The 22,007-nt window shown below is 41.1% G+C and overlaps 1 protein-coding gene across 2 annotated transcripts in view; it reads left to right on the top strand.

The window, feature by feature from the left end:
• kcnj6 (potassium inwardly rectifying channel subfamily J member 6) overlaps window positions 1-21,597 on the top strand; it is a 29,031-nt gene extending 7,434 nt beyond the window's left edge. For both annotated transcript variants that reach the window (XM_028982374.1, XM_028982375.1), the window contains 2 exons: window positions 8,229-9,153; window positions 17,925-21,597. In XM_028982374.1, the coding sequence (XP_028838207.1) occupies window positions 8,253-9,153; window positions 17,925-18,262 (1,239 nt within the window). In that variant the 5' untranslated portion in view covers window positions 8,229-8,252 and the 3' untranslated portion in view covers window positions 18,263-21,597. The remainder of the gene's footprint in view (window positions 1-8,228; window positions 9,154-17,924) is intronic.
• The last annotated feature ends 410 nt before the right edge of the window (window positions 21,598-22,007 follow it).

Here is a 22,007-nt window from a genome sequence, read left to right as displayed (position 1 = left end):
TTTTAATTATTGAGTTATTTGGGACAATAGATCAGGCCTCCCTGGATGACCTAAGGCTCACCTTGATTCTCTTGGTCAAACTGAGGCATCCCTCTGCTGTCTCATGTCCCTGTCTTCAGAGGGGTGGGAGTCGCAGAGTGACGCTGCCTGCGCCAACCGCCATTTTCAGTATAGTGCAGGACAGTTGCGTACGAGACTATTAGAATCAACATATTGCCTTGTAGTCACTGCTTTTTTCTGCTTTTCTATTTTTGCCACACCCCATCTGTGAAATGGCATAAAAAATTTGGTTTGTGTGATTAATCAGGAGCTGCACCAATTAGACGTCTTTGAAGCTGAATTACGACAGGCCTTCATCTTCCAGCGGAGCTCTGCCAGGATTCCATTCATCCAAACAGAATTACACGTTTGTCAGAGGCATATCCAGAGTTTGTTGGCACAGGAACTATGGACTGGAATGTGCTGCTAACATTATTATTCTTCTTTTCATAATTAATCAAGCGTGGTAAGCGTGACTTTTAATATTACATGATTTCTAATTGTCTGTTGAAAATCATGAAATGAAAATGAAAACCATTCATCTTTATACTGAGATTGAAATGCACCACATTAACACACACACACACACACAGACACACACACAAAAGTAGTTATATTAGTCAGTGTTAAATAACTAGTTACCAATTTAGTGTGTGTTATTGTTTCAGTTATCTATTATTCACATATTTTCTGGTTCATCTGTTTTATAATATGTTCAAATAGGGGGCTAGGAATATATCTTTTGTAAATATTGCATTTATGTTAGCAAATCTCATTTCCGTCAAAACATTGGAAAGCCAACATCACATGACATCTGCTTTTTACACGGTGCAGTTCTCAGGCCTGTCAGGTCACAAATCTGAGCCTTCTTTCAAGTTCCTGAGCAAAGAGACAGAACTGAGAGAACAGAGGGCGCTAAGACAGAGACAGGCAACATGACATGACGTCTGCCTCGACAGACACTGTGTCTCAAAAGACATATTTTCCATTAATAGGCTGTCAGAGGCCATCAATGTGTGTGGGGCACCGCCGTTTGAAGTTCACACCAAGGTTGAGCTGTTATTTCACATTTTCAGACCTTCCTGTTGGGTCTGTATAGACACTGATGCCCCCTTATATCAGCGAGAGTGGGGAAAGGTTATTGCAGACAGACTGGTATAATAATTGAAGGTTGAGGGCTAACTCCAGCTAATGTGGGCGACAAGATACCCTTGTAACTGTCATGGGGAAGAGGTTCTGAGCATCAAATGTGAACCGTGAGTCTCTCGCTGCTGAATAGATACAGACCGGTCAGAGGTCACATTCAGATTGGACCGTTCCTAATCTCTACAGAAACATTCAATGTAAGTACCAGATCAGATGTAATATTGCCAAACAAGTACATTTAATAAAACAACTTTACAAGCAGCGAATCATACAGAAAGGATTCTATAATCCACTGACCGATCATTGACCATGCGACCTCGACCCGAGGAACACTAACATGATAGAAACTGAGCCCGAACCATATCACAGGCCATGATTTGCAGCTCTATCCTCGCTATCTGGCCCATGGTCTAGCCTCTCCATGGGCATTCATGATCTTTGACCCCGTCCTCCCTCATGCTACTGAATGTAGCTACTAGCCGCTTCCTACTAGGAACACCCCACAAGTGTGTACTGACGTTCTGGGCCCAGTCCTTTGTCAACGTTTCTCAGTCCCAGACTGCAACACTGGCCTGTCAGTGGCTTTAACGCTGAACTGTCTATGTCTGTTGTCTTTGACTAGTATTACAAAATGATGCTCGTGTTTATTCATGAGACCATGCTGATGGACGAGCTGTACAGAGCCCAGACTGAACATGTGTCCAGTGTTTTGTGTTTGGTGACAGTTCAGCTCAGTGACGGGTGACTGAAACGGACACGCTGATTTAGTTAGCACTTCATGCAGCACAGCTCGGTTAATTATTTCTGAAGGAAATCTGCTCAGCCGATTCTCTTGCAATGCATTTCCATTCTTTTTATGGAACATGGCGCATAAATAATTAACAATCAATAATTATTAGAAAAACTTGTTTGTTTTAGTGAACACTTGAGAGTTAACTTGAGTTAAATCAAATTGGTCAAAGCAGATGAATAATCTGATGATTATCATTTTTATATTGGCCATCAAATGTAATTTGTAGGTTCAGGACCCTGTGGACTTAACTTGTTCATCCGTGATCTACAACGTCAATAATCTCATCAGTAATCCTCCCGCCGCCCGCCACACAGAACAGCAGAGTGCCAGGAATCGACTGGACCTGTATCCTCCGCTCTGAGAGTCCTACAGCTCATTTTACTTCACGCTGAACCTTGTCCCTCAGATCACTGTCTGGCCAGCTGCCACATTAAATAGTTTTTTTAAGTGAAGTGATTGCGAGACACTCCAGCACAGCATTCGGTGACACAATGAAACATGTCCTCTGTATTTAACCATCACCCTTGGTGAGCAATGGGCAGCCATGAAAGCAGTGTGTGGGGATGGTACTTTGCTCAGTGGCACCTTGGCAGTTCGGGATTCTGATTATGGGTTCGTTTCTTTATTTGCTAGGCCATCCACTGCCCCAGATTATCCTTAAAATACAAATTGAATGAACTCATGATAATATTTTTTGCTGGTACTCATGAACCTGAGGTCCCTGATCAGTCTGAGACCTGTCCCCAAAGTGAGAGCTGATCAGTTGTGACCATTGTTGACTGTCCTATGTCACTAACAGGAAGGGAGACTTTATGCAGACTTTAGTGAAAGTGAAGTGAAAGTGAGTGTCATTGTGGAATGCTGGAAATCACAGAAAACAACATGGTATTCAACATACTATTTAAAAATATAAAGACAGATTTCCAATGATCAGTAAAAACCTAGAAAAGTCGTGGAATTTGAAAAGACCTTGAAAAGTTTTGGAGTACAAAATAAACATATAAAGTTGTGGAAAAGTAAATGAAATCTGACACATGAATGTAATATATAACATGAAGTATATAGTTCCTGTTTTTCTACGTGTACTACTAGCACAGGTCTGTAGTATCTTTGCTGGCTTTAAATTGTGAACCATGTGCTACAGCATGCATTGCTTCCATTTTCCAGCATTGAATTGAAAAGTCATGGAAATTCTTTTGTAAAAATGTGTAAGAACACTGTAAAGAGCAGAGTTTGAATCTTTTCATATGAAAAGTTGAAACTTTAGTGTGTAGCTTTGCCTTTTGGCCTAAAATTGCCTTTAGTTGTCTTACACACTAGTTGAAGTTAAAACTTCAATACATTGATACTGGATACTAATGTATTGATATTGATATTGTGTTGATATTGATAATGTATTGCCACATATTGAAACATTGGTTTGTTTGTCACCATCCTGTTAAATACAATGAGAGTTTAAGATGCTGAGCATGGAAGGGAGAAATGTGGCATCCGGGTGACTAAAGGTCACCGCCCCAGTCGGGGTTTGTTAGGTGGGGAGAGAGGAGGCCCAAGATCAGACGTGCCCGGCGTGTGAGTTGGGCCGGGGGAAGGCGGGGATCTGACAACACGGCTGTGCTGAACATGTAGCATGCAGTGACCTGCAGTGTTGGTGATGTAGCACAAGAGACCCCATCATAATGGCCCACAGCAGGAAACTCAGCATGGCTAATATGATTTGATCACCACGTGAAATGGCATGACCTTTAGCAGAACAATTGTTTTCCGAGGCTGCCGCTGTTAGTTCGTCTGAGTCCCGGGAAGATCGGAAAAGCAGCCGAGAAGCTGCTCTTTTCAGCAGGCTGTGTTGTGAAGGACGGGGGAGATGCCTCAGCTCTAATTTATACATTACAGCATTCTGTTTCCTTACATTCTGCATATTAAATGGTGCGACTCCAGGGACCGGAATAAAATGGACGTCTTGTCAGATCCGTCCTCTTACCATCACAGACTGGAGCTATTAATAACCTATGAATATTTTATTCAGTGTTCAGTACAATTATAGAAATGTTACATATGAATGCAGCATAGCCTTTTTTACAGCCTTTTTTACAATTGAATGCAAATATTAGTTACACTTTGCATGCAAAATTAACATAAATGATAAAATAATGGGTAATACAACAATATCTATTTTTACAGTGTGTGTGCGGCAGCAACACGCTTTAATAATGCAGCTGGAGCCGCGCATGACCATATGTTCCTTAATTTCAAATGGTATGTTACCACGGAAACAACGTGTTGCCTCAGTGGCACGGGGTCAGGGAGGGGTGATTAAGTGACACGCCGCATTGCCTGGCATCCCAGGGGGAGCTGGCGATTGGGAGGTCTTCTACACACACACACCTTCCCCTTCCTGTTGCTGAAGAAAGCCGGCGTCCTTCCCCACATTCAAACCCAGTAAATCATTTAAAGGTCAGACGATCCTGGCTCACTCTGAATAGGGAAAAAAACAACAAAGGCCTCTTTATTGCTGGAGTTGTAGGATTATCTGGACATATGCACTCGACTGTAGAAGCGCTCTGCGCTTCTGTCCAAGATTGTCTCGAGCCTGGTCCGCACAGGAGGACTGCTGAAAGGAAGGCATTGTTAGGGAAACAGAGGCTAGAAAGGTGAATGAGGGTTTTACAGTGCAGTGTCTCGTACTGTAAAGACTCGTAATTGCTGCCATTTTTTTCGACATTATAATCAGGGCCATGTAAGATCTGATATCTCAAGAGTTACACTCTGGACGGGGCATCTCAGCGCCTTCACTCATGGGAATACTTCAATGAAAGCGCCGATTAGCTGAATATTCAAGCTTGGACCAACAATGTCTGTAGTGAAGATCAAGAGGTGTTATGGGGGAAACAGAGGCTATGATGTGACATATTGACATCCAAAATTAGGAATTAAGTGGGTTGTCTATCCCAATTAAACTTTGTTTCTAAAAAAGTTCCTCTTCTAGGTGTCACAAATAATGACATACCAACAAAAAAAGTATCTGGGTGGTTTTTCAATGCTAACTAGCCGGCGATTACGTCTCATTTTGTATTGGTTGACTTCAGAGTGTCACGACTACGGACTTACGGGGGAAGGAAGCGCAGAGGTTTGACATGCTGGAAAAGGGGTTTTATTATAAAAGAAACAATAAGCAAATACAAATAAACAAAGGCGCGGTGGCCAAGAATGGGAAATAAAGAGGAGAACTGAAACGATTGCCAGAACTTAAAACACAACACAGAAAACTGAAGTTCGTGCTCCGAGTCCACGAAAATGCCGTCCCTCCCGAAGGGGCTTTTAAGCGCTGTCAGGATTGGCCACCGGTGATGAGCCCAGCTGCAGTCAATCCTGACACAGAGGATCCAGAAGACAGACCTGAAGCAACAGGAAAATACCCATAAGAAAGCAGAGGTTATGCGTCTAATGCGTAATTTAGTGTCCTGTTTACACAGTTCCACTGTCGCCACTTAACCTTTAGCCCAAATGAACAAACCCCCTTTATGCATACAGCAGATCAATCAAAATGTCTGTAATTGCACGCGACCTTTCCCATTTTTAGGTAATTTGTCCCAAGCAGACAGACCACAAAGAGAACATGCCCAGTTAACCGCTCTGATTTGCTTGTGATGGTTTGACGGGTGCACTTTTCGCAGTGACAGTGATGTATCCTGCACAGTTGAGCCAAGTGATGCCACAGTTCCATGAACTCTGTAGAACGTTTCATTACGACACTATCGCGTGATGAAGCGGTAACATTATATCCTACTGTGCAAGAGTGAAATGAAAACATATCCCCCTAAATCATAATTTCCAGTGTCGTGGATAACTTTTCATTTTTAACTGGAGCAGCCCATTTCCATTCTAGTTTGGTTATAACATTCCGACTAAATGAACGCCATAAACTTCAGTCAGCAATGTGAAGGGAAATATGAAGAAAAGCGCACGCCTTCTTTCCAGCACATGCTGGTATAATAATGTGAGCTGAAGCACGCTTTCAGTGCATGCTGGGTAGAGACGTTAGTTTCACCAAAAAAAATAATAAAATGCTGAGTGTGGATTTACCATGATGCTGGTACAGGAAAGTACAGGATAGACTTCCTGTGATCTTCTAACATTAGCGTGATTTCTCCCTCCCTTTGCTACACCTTTTTACCCACCCCTGAACCAATCAGAATGCAATATGCATTCATGCAGGTCACAAGACAAATTACATAGGAAACAGAACAGACTTCTGGCCGAGTTTTCACTGTTTGCCCCCTACTGTTCTCCAGTTTTTGCAAGACCAAAGCCTATTCATGAATTTGTCTAATAAGCATTGTCTCTCATCAGTTTCACCATCATCTCAGTGTTTACACCAAACCCGGACAACAGATCTGCTGGGAATGTGACTTCTGCTTCTGCTATTGTATGTATAGATGTACAGACCAGACCAGAAAGAAGGGAACTGTAGTACATATGCTTGTATATGTACATTTATACTCATGATGTCACCAGATCCATAAATTGAACAGGCAGATACACGTACGACAAGAATGTTGTCGCACAACTTCAGTGCAAAAATTCAGGCCAATAAATCACTAAATTAATTATATAAATCGACTAATAATTATGGTTTTGTCATGTAATAGTTCCTGGGTCGTATGTTTATTTATCCTCCTGTCTTTGCCTGCTCCTGTTAGGGGTCACAACGGCAGATCTCTCCGCAAGCTTTATGTCAGATGCCCTTTCTGACGAGTGAGTGGCTGGGTTGGACATATATAATATGTTCATATTTAATAAGCAAAAATGTTCACATTCATTTCAATCGTTAGTTGTGTTGTATAAGTTTCTATTTAAAAATGCTAGTTGAGGTTATAATGGATTCACCTCTCCGAAGGACTGTTTCATCTAAATTTCAAATAGGCAAGAGTTCCCGAAGATGACAAATCCGGGGGATGCGAGGAAGGCCCAGTGAAGCTATAGTAATTGAATTACCTGCCTCTTGTCTGTATTGCTGCCGGCGGCGCCCTGTGACATGGGGATTACTCATAAGAGTGGCTTTGTAGCAGTGTCTGAGAGGGAGCATCTCAGCCTCTCAGGGGCTAAAGTAGCCCATACAGGGTAGCTGCCATTTTTTCAATAATTGCATTATGCAAGTCAAAGTAATTTTTTTTTTGTTTTAACCAAAATGAATTGGAACAAAGGTAATGGACTTCATTATCATCTTTAACACAAAGAAACTCTGCTACCTTGTTGTGCCGTGGTACAGGTTTCTATTGCTGTCTGCATCGTGCTGTGCCGTTCCCCTGAGCAGTTCAAGAATGAACAGATGTAAACACTGGGCTGTTCACACACCACGCAGTTTACACTGAGACCAATAGCAGTAGCACACAGGATGAAAATGGAATAATCATCTCGACAAATAAAAAATGAAAGGAAGAACACCAACACCCATCTCAAGACCAGGTTAAAGTAGACCGTGGTTGGAAACACATCCACGTGGCTCCGTGGTCTGAACCTGGAGATTTTGGAAATGACCTTGCAGATCTTCTGCACAGACTTGAACCACAGACACGCAAGACCTTAAAAACTGAGATGTCCAACCTTCTTTTGGTGAGGGACCTGAAGCTGAGGCACTGCAGTTATTTCAGCATCTTTGATTCTAGACATGACAAGTCTTGTCCAGCCATTGCCAACAGACTTGTGTCCTCAGGGAGTCTGTGAACACCCTGAGGTGTTTTTGAAAATGTCTCTGGACATTTTATTAATTGAAATTACTGGTAGTAGCCTAGTGGGTAACACACTCGCCTATGAACCAGAAGACCTGGGTTCGAATCCCACTTACTACCATTGTGTCCCTGAGCAAGACACTTAACCCTAAATTGCTCCAGGGAGACTGTCCCTGTAATACTGATTGTAAGTCGCTCTGGATAAGGGCGTCTGATAAATGCTGTAAATGTAAATTCAGAGGTGGTTGTAAGTGCTCATAAGTGAACTTGGAGTTTCAGTTCCTCTGTGCCTTTTAAAAAACATAACTCATTTATGTAAATTCATCTTAATAAAATCACAGCAAAGCATCCAATCCTGACTGGAATATGGTGAGTTCAGGTAGCTTTACTAATTAAAGAGGCCGTTGTTTTTTGTAGTTTGTCTAGAGCTATTCCATATCCATGGGTGCAAGGAACCAAAGTACATCATGAAAACATGTACTAATACTAATATAGTTTCTTTTGTCTCTTATATTACATAGGCTCAGATCCTTCTAGACGCCCCAATGGAGCAAGATGTGGAGAGCCCTGTCACCATCAGACAGCCCAAGCTGCCCAAGCAAGCCAGGGAAGATCTACCTAAACAACTGGTGGACAAGGAAAAGTCCAAACGGAAAATCCAAAGATATGTACGCAAGGACGGGAAGTGCAACGTGCACCATGGCAATGTCCGGGAGACCTACCGCTACCTTACAGATATCTTTACCACACTGGTGGACCTTAAGTGGAGGTTTAACCTCTTCATCTTTGTACTAGTTTACACGGTAACATGGCTGTTCTTTGGTTTTATGTGGTGGCTCATAGCATACATTCGAGGTGATCTGGACCACATAGGAGACAACCAGTGGACTCCATGCGTCAACAACCTCAACGGTTTTGTTTCAGCGTTTTTGTTCTCCATAGAGACAGAGACAACAATAGGATATGGCTACAGGGTCATCACAGACAAGTGTCCCGAGGGTATTGTCCTGCTCTTGGTGCAGTCAGTGCTGGGGTCGATCGTCAATGCCTTCATGGTGGGCTGTATGTTTGTGAAGATCTCCCAGCCTAAGAAGAGGGCTGAGACACTAGTTTTCTCCACCAATGCAGTCATCTCCATGAGAGATGGCCGGTTGTGCCTGATGTTCAGAGTGGGGGACCTTCGAAACTCGCACATTGTAGAGGCCTCCATCCGAGCCAAGCTGATCAAGTCCAAGCAGACAAAGGAAGGGGAGTTCATCCCCCTCAACCAAACAGACATGAACGTGGGCTACGACACGGGGGATGACCGGCTCTTCCTAGTGTCACCGCTCATTATTTGCCATGAGATCAATCAGCACAGCCCTTTCTGGGAGATCTCCAAAGCCCAGCTGTCCAAAGAGGAGCTGGAGATTGTGGTCATTCTGGAGGGCATGGTGGAAGCTACAGGTAAGCATATTTATTAAAGGTATTTCTGAAAATTAATTAGCAACATAACGTTTAATATATTTTGGGTTTTTATCGTTTATGGCATGTTCTCGAAACTAAAAAATGATTTATTTAGCAAAGCATTCATTTCCTCTGATGTGGCAGCCTAATGAGCAACTAACCTGCCTATTAGACAAATGGCCCACAAAGTCACAGTTCCAAAGACCACACAGCTTAGCAAAAACCTTAATCCTAAAATGCTAGGTAGGGTCTCTGTAATTGGTGAATGTAAGATATGTAAGATATATACGTTTATGTAAAAGAAACTAAATGTATAGCTGTGTATATACTGTGTTCTAAAAAGTGATTAAGTTGTGTCTGTAAATGTTTGCTTGAATTATTATTTACAGCTGCCCCAACGGTTGTTTTAATAGTGAAGTTAATAATTCCAAACTGCGAATGTGACGTGCAGGACCAGAAAGGCCTTTTTTGTGTGGCCTTCATCCGAACAAAAGCTTTATTGTGTCCGAAAGCAAATAAGATCAGATTTCCAGAAGCAAGCGCACTGGCAGCCTCGTGTCATTGTAAACAGTCCCTTCTCTGCAGTTACCTTATGCCTGATTACCCTGGCAGCACTAACCTCGCCTTCAGGGATGAATAAATACTGAGGTCAAAGTTCAGCCAGACGTGTTCTCAGATTTCATGTCTCTCACAGATGCAAGGCCTTGCCAGCAGCACCCACACAGCAGGCTGACAAACATCCAACGAGTTTAAATAGCAAAAGCGAAGGAGAATAAAAATAGATATAGGTTCATAAAGTCGTAGAAATTATTCTAATTATGTAAAGGTTTGTCAGGTTCCTTTGTTTGACCAGTAGATTATTATTAGTATTGATATGTACAGGAGATTTTTGAGAGCATATGAACCTGCAAACCCAGAAGAGTGGAGAAGATGTTGGACTTGGTGAAGAAACGGTGATGCTAGTGAGTCACAAAAATGACTCAAGGTGCAGCACCTCGCGATACGGCGCAGCAGGTGTAATGGCAAAGGGCCCTGAAATACAATACAAAAGCTGTTGCAACAACAGACTTGCAACTTGCAAGAAAACTCTGCTGAGACTATAAACATACAGACATGTGGAGATGTGTCCATGAGCAAGGCCTTGAAGTAGGGAGTGATGCACGTTTACTCAGATGCAGTGTTTTACAGCCCACATCACATCACATCCCAATGCATTTCAAAGCAAATATTCAAAGTGCAGAGGGAGAACAATGGTTTCATTTCAGTTTCAACTTCCTTCAATAAAAAAAAATATTTTGTGTGTGAACATTCATAAACTGTATACATACAGTACAGGCCAAAAGTTTGGACACCTTCTCATTCAACGTGTTTTCTTTATTTTCATGACCATTTACGTTGGTAGATTCTCACGGAAGGCATCAAAACTATGAATGAACACGTGGAGTTATGTACTTAACAAAAAAAGGTGAAATAACTGAAAACATGTTTTATATTCTAGTTTCTTTGCTCTGATTGCTGCTTTGTACACTCTTGGCATTCTCTCGATGAGCTTCAAGAGGTCGTCACCTGAGATGGTTTTCCAACAGTCTTGAAGGAGTTCCCAGAGGTGTTTAGCACTTGTTGGTCCAGCTCACCCCAAACCATCTGGATTGGGTTCAGGTCCAGTGTCTGTGGAGGCCAGGTCTCCACTTTTTGTTAAGTACATAACTCCACATGTGTTCATTCATAGTTTTGATGCCTTCAGTGAGAATCTACCAATGTAAATGGTCATGAAAATAAAGAAAACACATTAAATGAGAAGGTGTGTCCACACCTTTGGCCTCTACTGTACATCCCATCACACAACATTGGACATGTAGTTTTAATGTTGTGGCTAAACGTGTGATAGTGATTATTTCCAAGGTTTGGATTTCCAGTTACCATGGACGAAAGAATTGTGCCGCTTTAGAAAGAGCTCTTCTTTTTCACTTGTAATTTTCTGCTTGACTCAAGTGTTGCTTGAAGCAGTGAAGTGCTTTGATGATGAGGAGCCAATATATACTAATGCCTCCATCTTTGGCATAAAATATATTTTTTCTTTTAGTTTCAAAGATTTTATGTAACAAAAGATGATGGCAGTGACTCATGAGCAGGCAACTTCCTCCTCTACCTTAAATAAAAAAAAATCCATTTTTATTTTGCATTATTAATTCTACATTTTGGAGTGTTATTATTATTGTTGATGTTAATATTGTTAGATATTAGCTAATTATAGATATGATAGATATGGTTTATCATACAGTCTATAATTATGGTATGATATACATAGTTATTCAGAGCACATTACAATCTGTTGTTACTAAGTGGGTTTGAACATGGTTGTAAAACCAACTAGGCTACTACCATCCAGATATAAAATGAGAAAGATCGCCCTTCCCTCAATAATGTCTATATATGCTCACTGCAAATTCTCTGGCTTTTTAAACTACTGACTGCTGTTCAAAAGTACATGTGTCTACAATCGTTAAATCTCAGTATATTACAGTCTGAACTTGTGAGATTCGTTTTATTAGGCAGATATTTAATAATGTCACATATATTGGGGTCCTTTGTGAATAGAATATCACACATTTTCTTAACCCTTGGGCGTTCCTTAGGAATTTCATAACATAGTCAATGTAGTCAAGATTTATTGGTCACAGGGTCACATACATGCTTTCCTGTGATGCATTACAGAGTGAATCTTAAAATAGAAAAAATTGTTTGACTGAAAATAGTTTGTGATCTGCAACCTGACCTCAGAAGCAAAACTGAAATATGGATGAAAGGAAGTTCTTGTTCAAACATGCTGAAATCATTACAGGCAACCCTGTTATCTCGGAGAAAGATGCTGGTGCCATCGTTGGAAGCTCACCCATTTCTTCACTTTTCTTCAGTCTTCCACAAGTTCCTATCTAAACAGAAGTCAGTAGTTTAAAATGTGAAGAAAATTTGCGGTCATTTTATATCTGGATGGTAGTAGCCTAGTTGGTTTTACAACCATGATCAAACCCACTTAGTAACAACAGATTTTAATGTGCTCTGAATAAGGGATTTAATTTCTATAACTATGTACATCATACCATAATTATAGACTGTATGATAAACCATATCTGTCATATCTATAATTAGCTAATATCATCTAGTTGTATGATCTTTCTTTTATTTGCTGTATATTTTATGTACATCTGGATATGAGATCAAGTATTTTCTATTGAAATTCACACTTTAAAAAAGACATGATGGTCAGTTTTATGCAGCATAATATTTAACTCTGTTTCATTTCAGATTAATTATATTATCATGCTGTCTACCCATCCATTGAAGGTCTGGTTTATTAGGATAAAGGTCAAAGTAAAGCTGTAACATGGAGCAGGGTACTAAGAAACTTCATTGTAGAAAAATTATATTGAACATTTATTTTTAAATTCCTCCAAGTGTATTGCTAAATTAGAGCAGAAGCTTTGATTTGATGAGACTGAAAAGGTTTTCGGTCCCCCACTATTCCCCCACTAAAATGACCTTTTCTCCTGATCCTTTTTAACCATGTGGACACATTTATGGATAGACTCTGAGGGGGCTTGTCAGGGGTCGGTCCTCTCCGTAATCTCCGAGACGCACTGTTGTCATGGTGCCACAGTCTGAAATCCAGTGGAGCAGGAAATTGAGGCTTGACAGCCACGTTAGACTTTGTTTTAGCGCAGCGGTGGTTTCTACGCGTTAGGAAATGAGGAGACGGCCTTTCCTCTCCGGATCAGGATGGTGCGTTTGGGGGCGCGTGTCGTGAGTCCCGCCCGTGCGAACCACTGAGACATGAAAACCGAGGGGACAGGCTTCTCTCCCACAGTCTCTGTAATGCTATTTGCCGTAGTTTGCGAGGTTACCATAGCAACTGTGGTTACTGTGTGAGAGCGAGCAGCGCTTTATCTTTGTTAGCACCAAAGTGAGCACACAGGAAAGCCCACTGCTCTTATGTAACGACTGTTATCTAAACAGCAGGCACATCAGCCAATGGCTATGATATTATTATTAGCAATTTTGCTCCTACTATTCTGGAAGTAGGTGGTGGCCTGTCTTCTTCTCGATTCAATGATTTTTATGCATATAAAAAAACATAGTAAAATATTTTTATTCTGTTCTGTTGTTATTATTGCTACTATTATTATTATTATTGTTATTATTATTAGAAGAGGAGATTTGAAGGAGCCATTTATTTTTTGCATCATTTTCTAGCCAATGGTCTATTTGTGAAGCGCCATCTGGCTGTTCTCGTGTTGCCCGAGTCTGCGTATAGCACATATGCACTGCAGAGCAGCAGGTGCTGAGCCATGCATTTCTCTGCAGGCAGAGAAAGTACCGACCCAGTCGGCATCTGAGGGTTCGGCCCAGTTTGGGTTCCATAAGATGGTTACAGTTCTCTCATATTCACTGGAAGGTCCAAGAAGGACACATAATTCATCGGCCGTCCAGTGACACGTGACTCCCACTGCCAGCCTGTAGGCTCTTCCCAGCACCGGAAATAAAAATCTGGCATCTTCATGCTCAACCGTATTTGTCCCCACACAGCATACACTGTAAGCCACACTTAACACAGCAAATCGCGCAGACTCCCTGCATCCCATGCAGAGGGAATCTACTAAATTCACATGATGATCATGATGATGAGAACACTTTATTGCTGATGCAATATACCAAGTCAATATTAACAAGTACTACCGAAAAGTCTGGCCATCAACCCGACCATACATATATATACAACGCAGTGTCACATTGAGGGGGTGGACAGGTCAGGAAGATAGGGGATAAGATCAGAAAAGCAAGCAGGGGCTACATAAGAAGAGAGGAGGAGAATAAAAAAAAAACCTACCCCCAGAATGTACTCCAATGGGGCAACTCCAATTCAGCATTCTTCAGCAACATAAGTACATAGACATCTTGCCCTAAACTTGCCAAACAACCAATATTTGTCTGTGGGTGGACATACTTGGAATGGGAGTGTTAAGTTCATGAATGTGATGGGCCCATATTTGTGAAAATGTGAAATTTAAGTGTAAAGCAGGTTCAGCCCCTGCTGTGGTCCGAAGTCGCTGTCTTAGCTACAACCTGTCAGCAACCATTACATTTTACATTTCATGGTATTTACAAGACGCCCTTATCCAGAGCGATCCAATCAGTAGTTACAGGGACAGTCCCCCAGGAGACACTCAGGTTAAAGGGTCTTTCTCAGGGACACCAGGCTGCTACCTCCCCAGGAACCCCAGGAATTACTCATCTGCTGTACGATGATGGTTTTATTTTAATGAGCTCCAGATGCAGCAGACGTGGCGCTGGTTACGCAGGTTATATAAATGCACCATGCGTGGACTGTGTGGGCGTCTGCCTTCTCTGTTTACCTCTGGGCTCTAGATGATGCTTCTTGCATGCATTGCTTCTTACACTTTAAGTGTGCTGGAGAGCTTCTCATTGGCCGTGTCTAAATGGTGTCTGTGAGAGAGAATCGACTCTACCCTGAGCTCCTCTTAATGACGCCTGGAGTCCTCACCCTGGAGAATGATCTCTCCTCCATGGCCTTTTCACCAGCTGGACAAAATGGCATTTACTGCCGACACCAGGACATGAGCTATCTGAGGCTCTGAAAAGCTGCAATTACATCATAAAATGCTGCACATCACGTTACATTCCTACGCTGGATCAGAATAACCAATAATCCCAATTGCTAAATCCCACCCCCCCTTGGTTACTGTTGCTATGCTTGTCAGTGGCCCTGTGGAGTTCCCAGACGGGTTCCTAGAGTATCCCCTTACACCATTAACCTTTACTTACCTCAACTGGGTTCTTAATGATCGCTTGAACATAATAAAGGAATGGCAGAAATGAAGCTGGGAGCTGGGGACAATGTGGGGAAGGTTACTGCTGAAATCACTATCCATTTCACTCTTTTATTCCACAGAACATTAGTTAGACAAAAAAACTGTCACCATCCCAACAGGCCCGCTAATCCCGTCCACCAGCTCAGACTGTGCCGTAAGAACACAATCTTGTCTTTACTTTAATAAACTGTGTTGCGTTTGTGTCATGCACAGACAATAAGGACGCTGCAGAGGATTTTTTTATATGAACGACAATAAAAAATGGACTGTGGGGGTTTGTGTAGTTCAAACACTTTAAGTTGTAATATGAGAGTAAGTATTTCTACACAGATGATTTCTGTGTCTGAAAGGACATTGCTAGGATCTCACAATGTCTTAATCAGTCGACTGCGTCCACAAACTTTAATGCATGAGGCTAATGCGCAGCAGTCCTTTTTGCCGACTCCTTGTTCATCTAGAATTACTGTTGATGCCCACGGTGCCGTGCACCAATTAGCTCTGAATAGAATTCCCAGCTGACCACTTTCTGTCTTTAGTTAATAGAAGTTTAATAATTGCAGCATTCCAATGCCCTGGAGCAACACGTACTCTATGACTATCAAGCAGAGCTCGTTCCATCCATCATTATTATTATTGCCTGTCATGGAGCGCATACATTAAAATGTCTAATGGGTCCAGAATGTCACTAAGAAATGTCCTCTTTAAATGTATATTTTAAGGCACAAATTTTACAGTAGCCCATCCACATCAGCAGAGTCAGCAGAACATACATGGTGCTACCAAGCATTCTTAAAAATAAAAAAGATAAAATCATCAAAGTCTAACCTTGCTGCAGTGCAGAGGTTGAGTTCTGAGGGGGTCTTCAAAGCCCCTGCATCAGGATCGCTCTAATCCTGCTCAGAGCTCCCTCTGAGACTTGAGAAGATATTGGATTTTGGTAGCTGCACACATAAACAACGAAAGATCAACAAGTCATCTGGTAAATTTCGATTTTTTTTTGCAATGTCATCTTGGAGGCGGTCATGACATGCGGCGGGGTGTTTTAGTTGAACGTGGAATGGCTCGAAGGGCCTTTTTAATTGACTGGGAGGCCAGCCAGGCTGTTTTCTGATGCATTTATCTGTGGTCTACTTCATCACTGGTCCCCGTCTGCTGCCCAATTACATGAAAAAAGACATCATCTCTTTCTTCAGCATTCGTTTTATTCTTTTATTTTTACACCCTACACGTTACAGTGCTAAAGGCATAGTAAAATAAGTGTTAGATATTCCCAGCGGGCCGGTTGTTTTACCGCTAATTGGAAATTCAGGACATTGTGATCCACAATTAGGGCCCTAGGGTGTGCCAGCCTGATCAGTACGGTGCTTTTGGTGAATTGCAAGCTTTTAGTTTTCTTCACAAATCATTGAGCTGCTTTCAGTATTCTGGTGATGTCAGAAGATGAGGATCCACCCACCCGCCTGTAGGTGCTTTGCTCTCACACTTTTACTTTCTGCAGAAGCAGCTCCCTGCCTTGGTAATTCACTAGCAGTTTACCAAGGCACAAGCATCCATGAATTTTTCAGAGGATTGTAGAAGGCAATGTGGTCATAGAATCCGATTTTAGCATCAGAATTTGAAAAAATCAAGGGTGATGGTTAAAAGCGGAGGACACATTTGTTTGTGTCACCGAGTGCTGTGCTGCAGTGTTTCACAGTCACTTCACTTTCTATTACCATACTGATTGTCATACACATCCACAATTGAGCATATTCTGGATATGGATCTCAATTTCACCCCAACCCTGTAAGCATTTTCATTTCACGCCCTTATCCAGAGCAACTTACAATCTGTAGTTATAGGGACAGTCCCCCTGGAGATATTCAGGGACACAATGGACCAGGACATCTGTGTTATATTAAAGCCTGTTTTATTTTGATAAAATAAAAAAAGAATAAAAGCTTTTTTCTTGCTAAAAGCTTGTTCAAGTTTCAGTTTAAACTTCAAAGCTAACTAATGAAAAGCTCAGATGTTCTGTTTCATATCTATTCAACAAATGAGTGAAGGTAAAATTTTAAAACAAAAAAAAAAAACATAATTGTTGGACAGAAATGAACCATGTTGTCAACTTTGGCGGCAGTAGAGACGAGAGTTGCCGTCAGCTACAGCAATTAATTTCATGACCCCACAATACAAACATGCTTTTTTAAGTAGAAAAGCTGTTTTACACTCAGTATATTTTGAGAGCAGCTAATCAACAGTTCAGTGTTTTTTCCATTTAAGAGTGATGTTAAGAGTGAAAGTGCATACGGCTGAACAGATGCTGAGTTTCCGAGTGGTTGGCCTTACTAACACGTAGTAAACCGGAGTTCAGCTATTGAATTTAATGTGTCCCTTCATATTGCAGTTTAATCTTAGTGATCAGTGATCAGGTAATTCTAAGAATAAATGGTTGCTTCATAAACAAAGGAATCATTTCATATCAGCGTCATTTTGGACATTAATGAAGTTAAGCTATTTTCCCTTATTGTATCCAGAAATACCTTTCTTATACACATTTTATTTCATATTTTCTGTATCATGGATCTCCAAAAGTGATTAATAAATAATACATACATATATGTGTATATCTTCTAGTTCTTATCTGCAGAATTAATATTATTCATCTTTTGGGCATCGGTCGTCCTAGCATGTAAGGAACCCGTATTCAAGAGGTAGCCATTCGAATCCCAAGCCGCCATGGTGCCACTGAGCAAAAGTACCGTCCCCACACACTGCTCACTAAGGGTGATGAGTTAAATGCAGAGGACAAATTTCATTGTGTCACCATGTTCTGTGCTGCAGTGTTTCATTTGACTTCGACTTTATGAATTATAATTAACTGCACAATATATTTGTTTTTAGGGATGACTTGCCAAGCCAGGAGCTCGTATGTGGCAAGTGAAATAAAATGGGGCTACCGCTTCACCCCAGTGCTGACGCTGGAGGACGGCTTCTACGAGGTGGACTACAACAGCTTCCATGAGATCTACGAGACCAACACGCCCAGCTGCAGCGCCCGGGAACTGGCCGAAATGGCAGCCCGGTCCCGGCTGCCACTCACGTGGTCCGTGGCCAGCAAACTCAGCCAGCAGGGCGTGCTGGACGCCGAGGAGCAGCAGGAGAAGAGTGTGCCCTACGGCGAGGAGCAGGCCGAGAGGAACGGAGACATCGCCAACATGGAGAGCGAATCCAAAGTCTAGAGGAGGAGGTTTCTCCTCACCCTTGACTCATGGGACGGTGCTCCAAGTGCTCTGCACGAGCAGGGCAAGATGAGCAGAAAAAAGGCCTTGGATTCATGGAGTGAGCCCTGCAACAAATACAACTTTTTTTCCAACATTCATTGCCCCAAAGTTTACTGACGCAGTGACAGTTGGACAGATGGGCGCATGCATGGCCTTCAAGATTTTTTCGTAACGTAAAAATTAATATTATTTTCAGATTTTTAATTAAAAGAGTTAACATTATATATATAAGTATATCTATATATATAAATATATATGTATATATACATATATATATATATTCTAGGGCATTTGTATTTTTTGTATATATATATATATATATATTTGAGTATTTGTTTTGTTGCAGACGTGTGGATATTTTACTGGAGGCTATTTGATACCAATTCATTTAGACCATATCTGTACATAAAGTATGCCTTACATAAAAAAAAAATCTTTACATTAGGGTTTTCAGAACTATATAAGCATGTACAAAACTCACTACCGTTTATTCCTTTTAATGTACATAAATAGTGTAGGGAATTCTAGTCAAGACACAGATGATCTTTCTACTGGATGCAAACCTCTAGATTAGCCCAATGGGATCCACTCATGGCTCGATGTGACGCCTCTGACTCTGGCTTTGCATGTCCGCTATACAATACACCGAGACGTCATGTGACCTCAACACCCTCATGATCACGGTTCTCCCATGTTGCCATATGTTTGCCGAGTTGTGGCTGTACTCTGGGTTTATTTCTGCAGTGCCCTTTAAGTTTATGTAGGATGCATGAAACTGATGTTTTGGGAACCTTGGGTGTCCTGTCTGATTAACATTGTTGTTTCCCACTTTTTTTTTTTGAAATATGGAAAGTATGTGTAACAAACCCAGAATATAACTGTTATACCACAGCCATCCATTTTTAAAATAGAAGTGTAACATGATGCTTCTATGCATCATAAGAACATCTGGATCAGAGATGATTTCTTCCCAGTAAGGGCTTCTACTGTCGTTACTGTCACAATGGCCATCAATAATTAAGTATAATCACACTAATACACTCAAGGTGGTGCAATGCCGTGAAATCCAGTGTGCCGACATGCCATTGCCGGTATCTCAAGGTATGGCACTCACTCAGTCCCTTCTTCTGAACGATTGCTAAATTATGGCTTCAATGAATAATGTATTATTTAGTGCATTGATTTAGAAACGTAACCAATTATCCAGTGTCCAGTATCTTTATCATGCAATATTACAGGGAGGATCCAAATAAAGGTTGGGATAAGGTGGTTATTCTGAAAAATACAATTAAAGACCACAGTTCAATGGATAATCATGATTTTGCACTAAATACCCAATCAGAATTGTGTATGACAAGGAGCACTAGTAACAAGGGGACAGTGGTATCAACATACCATGGCAGTGTTCCTTGTGCTGTCAGCTATGGGATTGTGTATTGTTGTAAGTCCTGTATTTGCATATCCACAATTTCAGACACATTTCTTGGTTTAGATTACGGATTTCATATTTTAGCTCAAACTAGAACAACGCCCAAAGAAAGCAGGAATTTTCCTTTTCCCATTTAATTTGGTGCGCAACAATAACATACTGAAGACTAAAAGCCATGGACGGTGTGATGAGATTGATTGTGAACTTGACATTTTTGGGGAGGATGATGGGATTTCTTATGTGGCACATTTGTAATAATCTGCCTTTATTTTTAACGACCCATCCACTTCGTATTTGTCCACAGCATGAGTCTGACCACAATGTTTAATTGCATAGCCGCACTGGATGGAGAACTTTCCATTTGCTCCTCACTGAAGGGATATTCATTCTAACGAACCTCCTAATTATCTCTCCTCCACACCAACAACAGACTCGATTGCATTTAGGCCTGCATGCAGACGGAAAACAGTTAAATACTGTAATTAGAAATAAAGGACTTTATTATGCAAATGAAAAAGTGTTGTGCTGCAAAAACACAGCGCCGTATATTGGCATCACACTAGTTACCGTTTATAGTGGACATGATGAGCCACTGAAATTCTGGGGGTAAGGGAATGGAACATTAATCAATCATTCCCTTGTATTCACTAAGTTCCCTTCATTCAGCAATATACAGCCGAGTCTATTTCTAATCACAATGTGTCAGCAGAGAGCGATCTGATTTAATATAGATCAGACACCACGAGCCAGGACCGGCATGAGAGTCAAGCAATAAGTTGACGCACTTTGCCCCTAAGCCAGAAAACAGGATATTACGCTCAATCACTGGGGTCTTTGTATTTTCATGACGTATTGGACTTTTTTTTTTTGTTTACATAAATGCTTTCACGATAACACAACTGGAAAAAGCATTTCATTTTTTCATTCATTCATTTTTTTATTAGGTTGACTGTAAAGATTCCCAGTCTTCCTAAACTTAAGCATTTAAAAATGATTAAACATTCCATGTATGGTTTGTGGAACAGAATGCTGGCCTGCAATGAGAAGAGCAGTTCAGTTTATTTAAAAAAAATCAGACATTTTATCAAAATGCTCCTGAACAAATCTGAAGAGCAAACATATTTTGGCATTACGTTGAGGTCTGTTATTTTGGATTTATTTAAATATTAAACACACACACTGTCATCTACCCAGTTTTCCTGAGAAATTCCTTTGACAGTTTACTCGAAGGGAAAACTGTTGTGTCCTAACAATCACTGTACATAGTGTTGGCTATGTGTATCCCAAAACATTTCAATTTTAATTTCTTGCTTCATAACTCAGAGATGAAGGTTCCTCTGCCACTGAATATCCCCCAGTGGCAATTGTATGGTGCACGGACAGTGGAACAGACGCATGCTTTATATAAAAGCACAATAATTGTACAGAAACCTAAATGATTTTAGTGCCAAATTTTTAAATAAATTGATACAGTATGTTTGAAGAAAAAGTAATAAAACTGTGTCTGTGTTGATTACGATACAAAACCATTTCGATACATTGTAACACACTGCCACCTAGTGGTCAACCAGAGAGAAAGCGACAGGAATGGATCCATCCAAACCATCCTTACAGTTCATGGCCACACTAGATCACTTCCCTGGTGGTGCAGAATCAAATTTCAGACACCTTACTACATTTTTACAACCATCATAGTAACTGGTGGCAGACTGCATGGCCTCCGTGAAGCTTCCTAATCTTCATAGTGTAGTCCCATATATGTATCCAGAGCGACTTACAATCAGTAGTAACAGGGAGCAACTTAGGGTTAAGTGTCTTGCTCAGGGACACAATGGCAAGTGGGATTTGAACATGGGTCTTTGGGTTCATAGGAAAGTATGTTACCCACTAGGCTACTACCTACCATACCTATATATATAGTATATATACACACGCACACACACACAAAGGACCCCCTTACATGTTTTACTCTTTGTTATATTGCAGCCATTTGCTAAAATCATTTAAGTTATTTCCTCATTAATGTACACACAGCACCCCATATTGACAGAAAAACACAGACATTTTGACATTTTTGCAAATTTATTAACAAAGAATAACTGATATATCACATGGTCCTAAGTCAGACCCCTTCAGACCCTTTGCTCAGTATTCTTGAAGAAACCGCCCTTTGATCTAATATAGCCATGAGTCTTTTTGGGAAAGATGCAATAAGTTTTTCACAACTCAATTTGGGGACCCTCTGCCATTCCTCAAGGACAGGCATAGAGTTGT

Source organism: Denticeps clupeoides, chromosome 6 (assembly GCF_900700375.1).
Source record: "Denticeps clupeoides chromosome 6, fDenClu1.1, whole genome shotgun sequence".
NCBI classification, from domain to species: Eukaryota; Metazoa; Chordata; class Actinopteri; order Clupeiformes; family Denticipitidae; genus Denticeps; species Denticeps clupeoides.
Note: the sequence above shows the minus strand (reverse complement) of the source record. Positions and strands in the feature narration are given on the sequence as shown.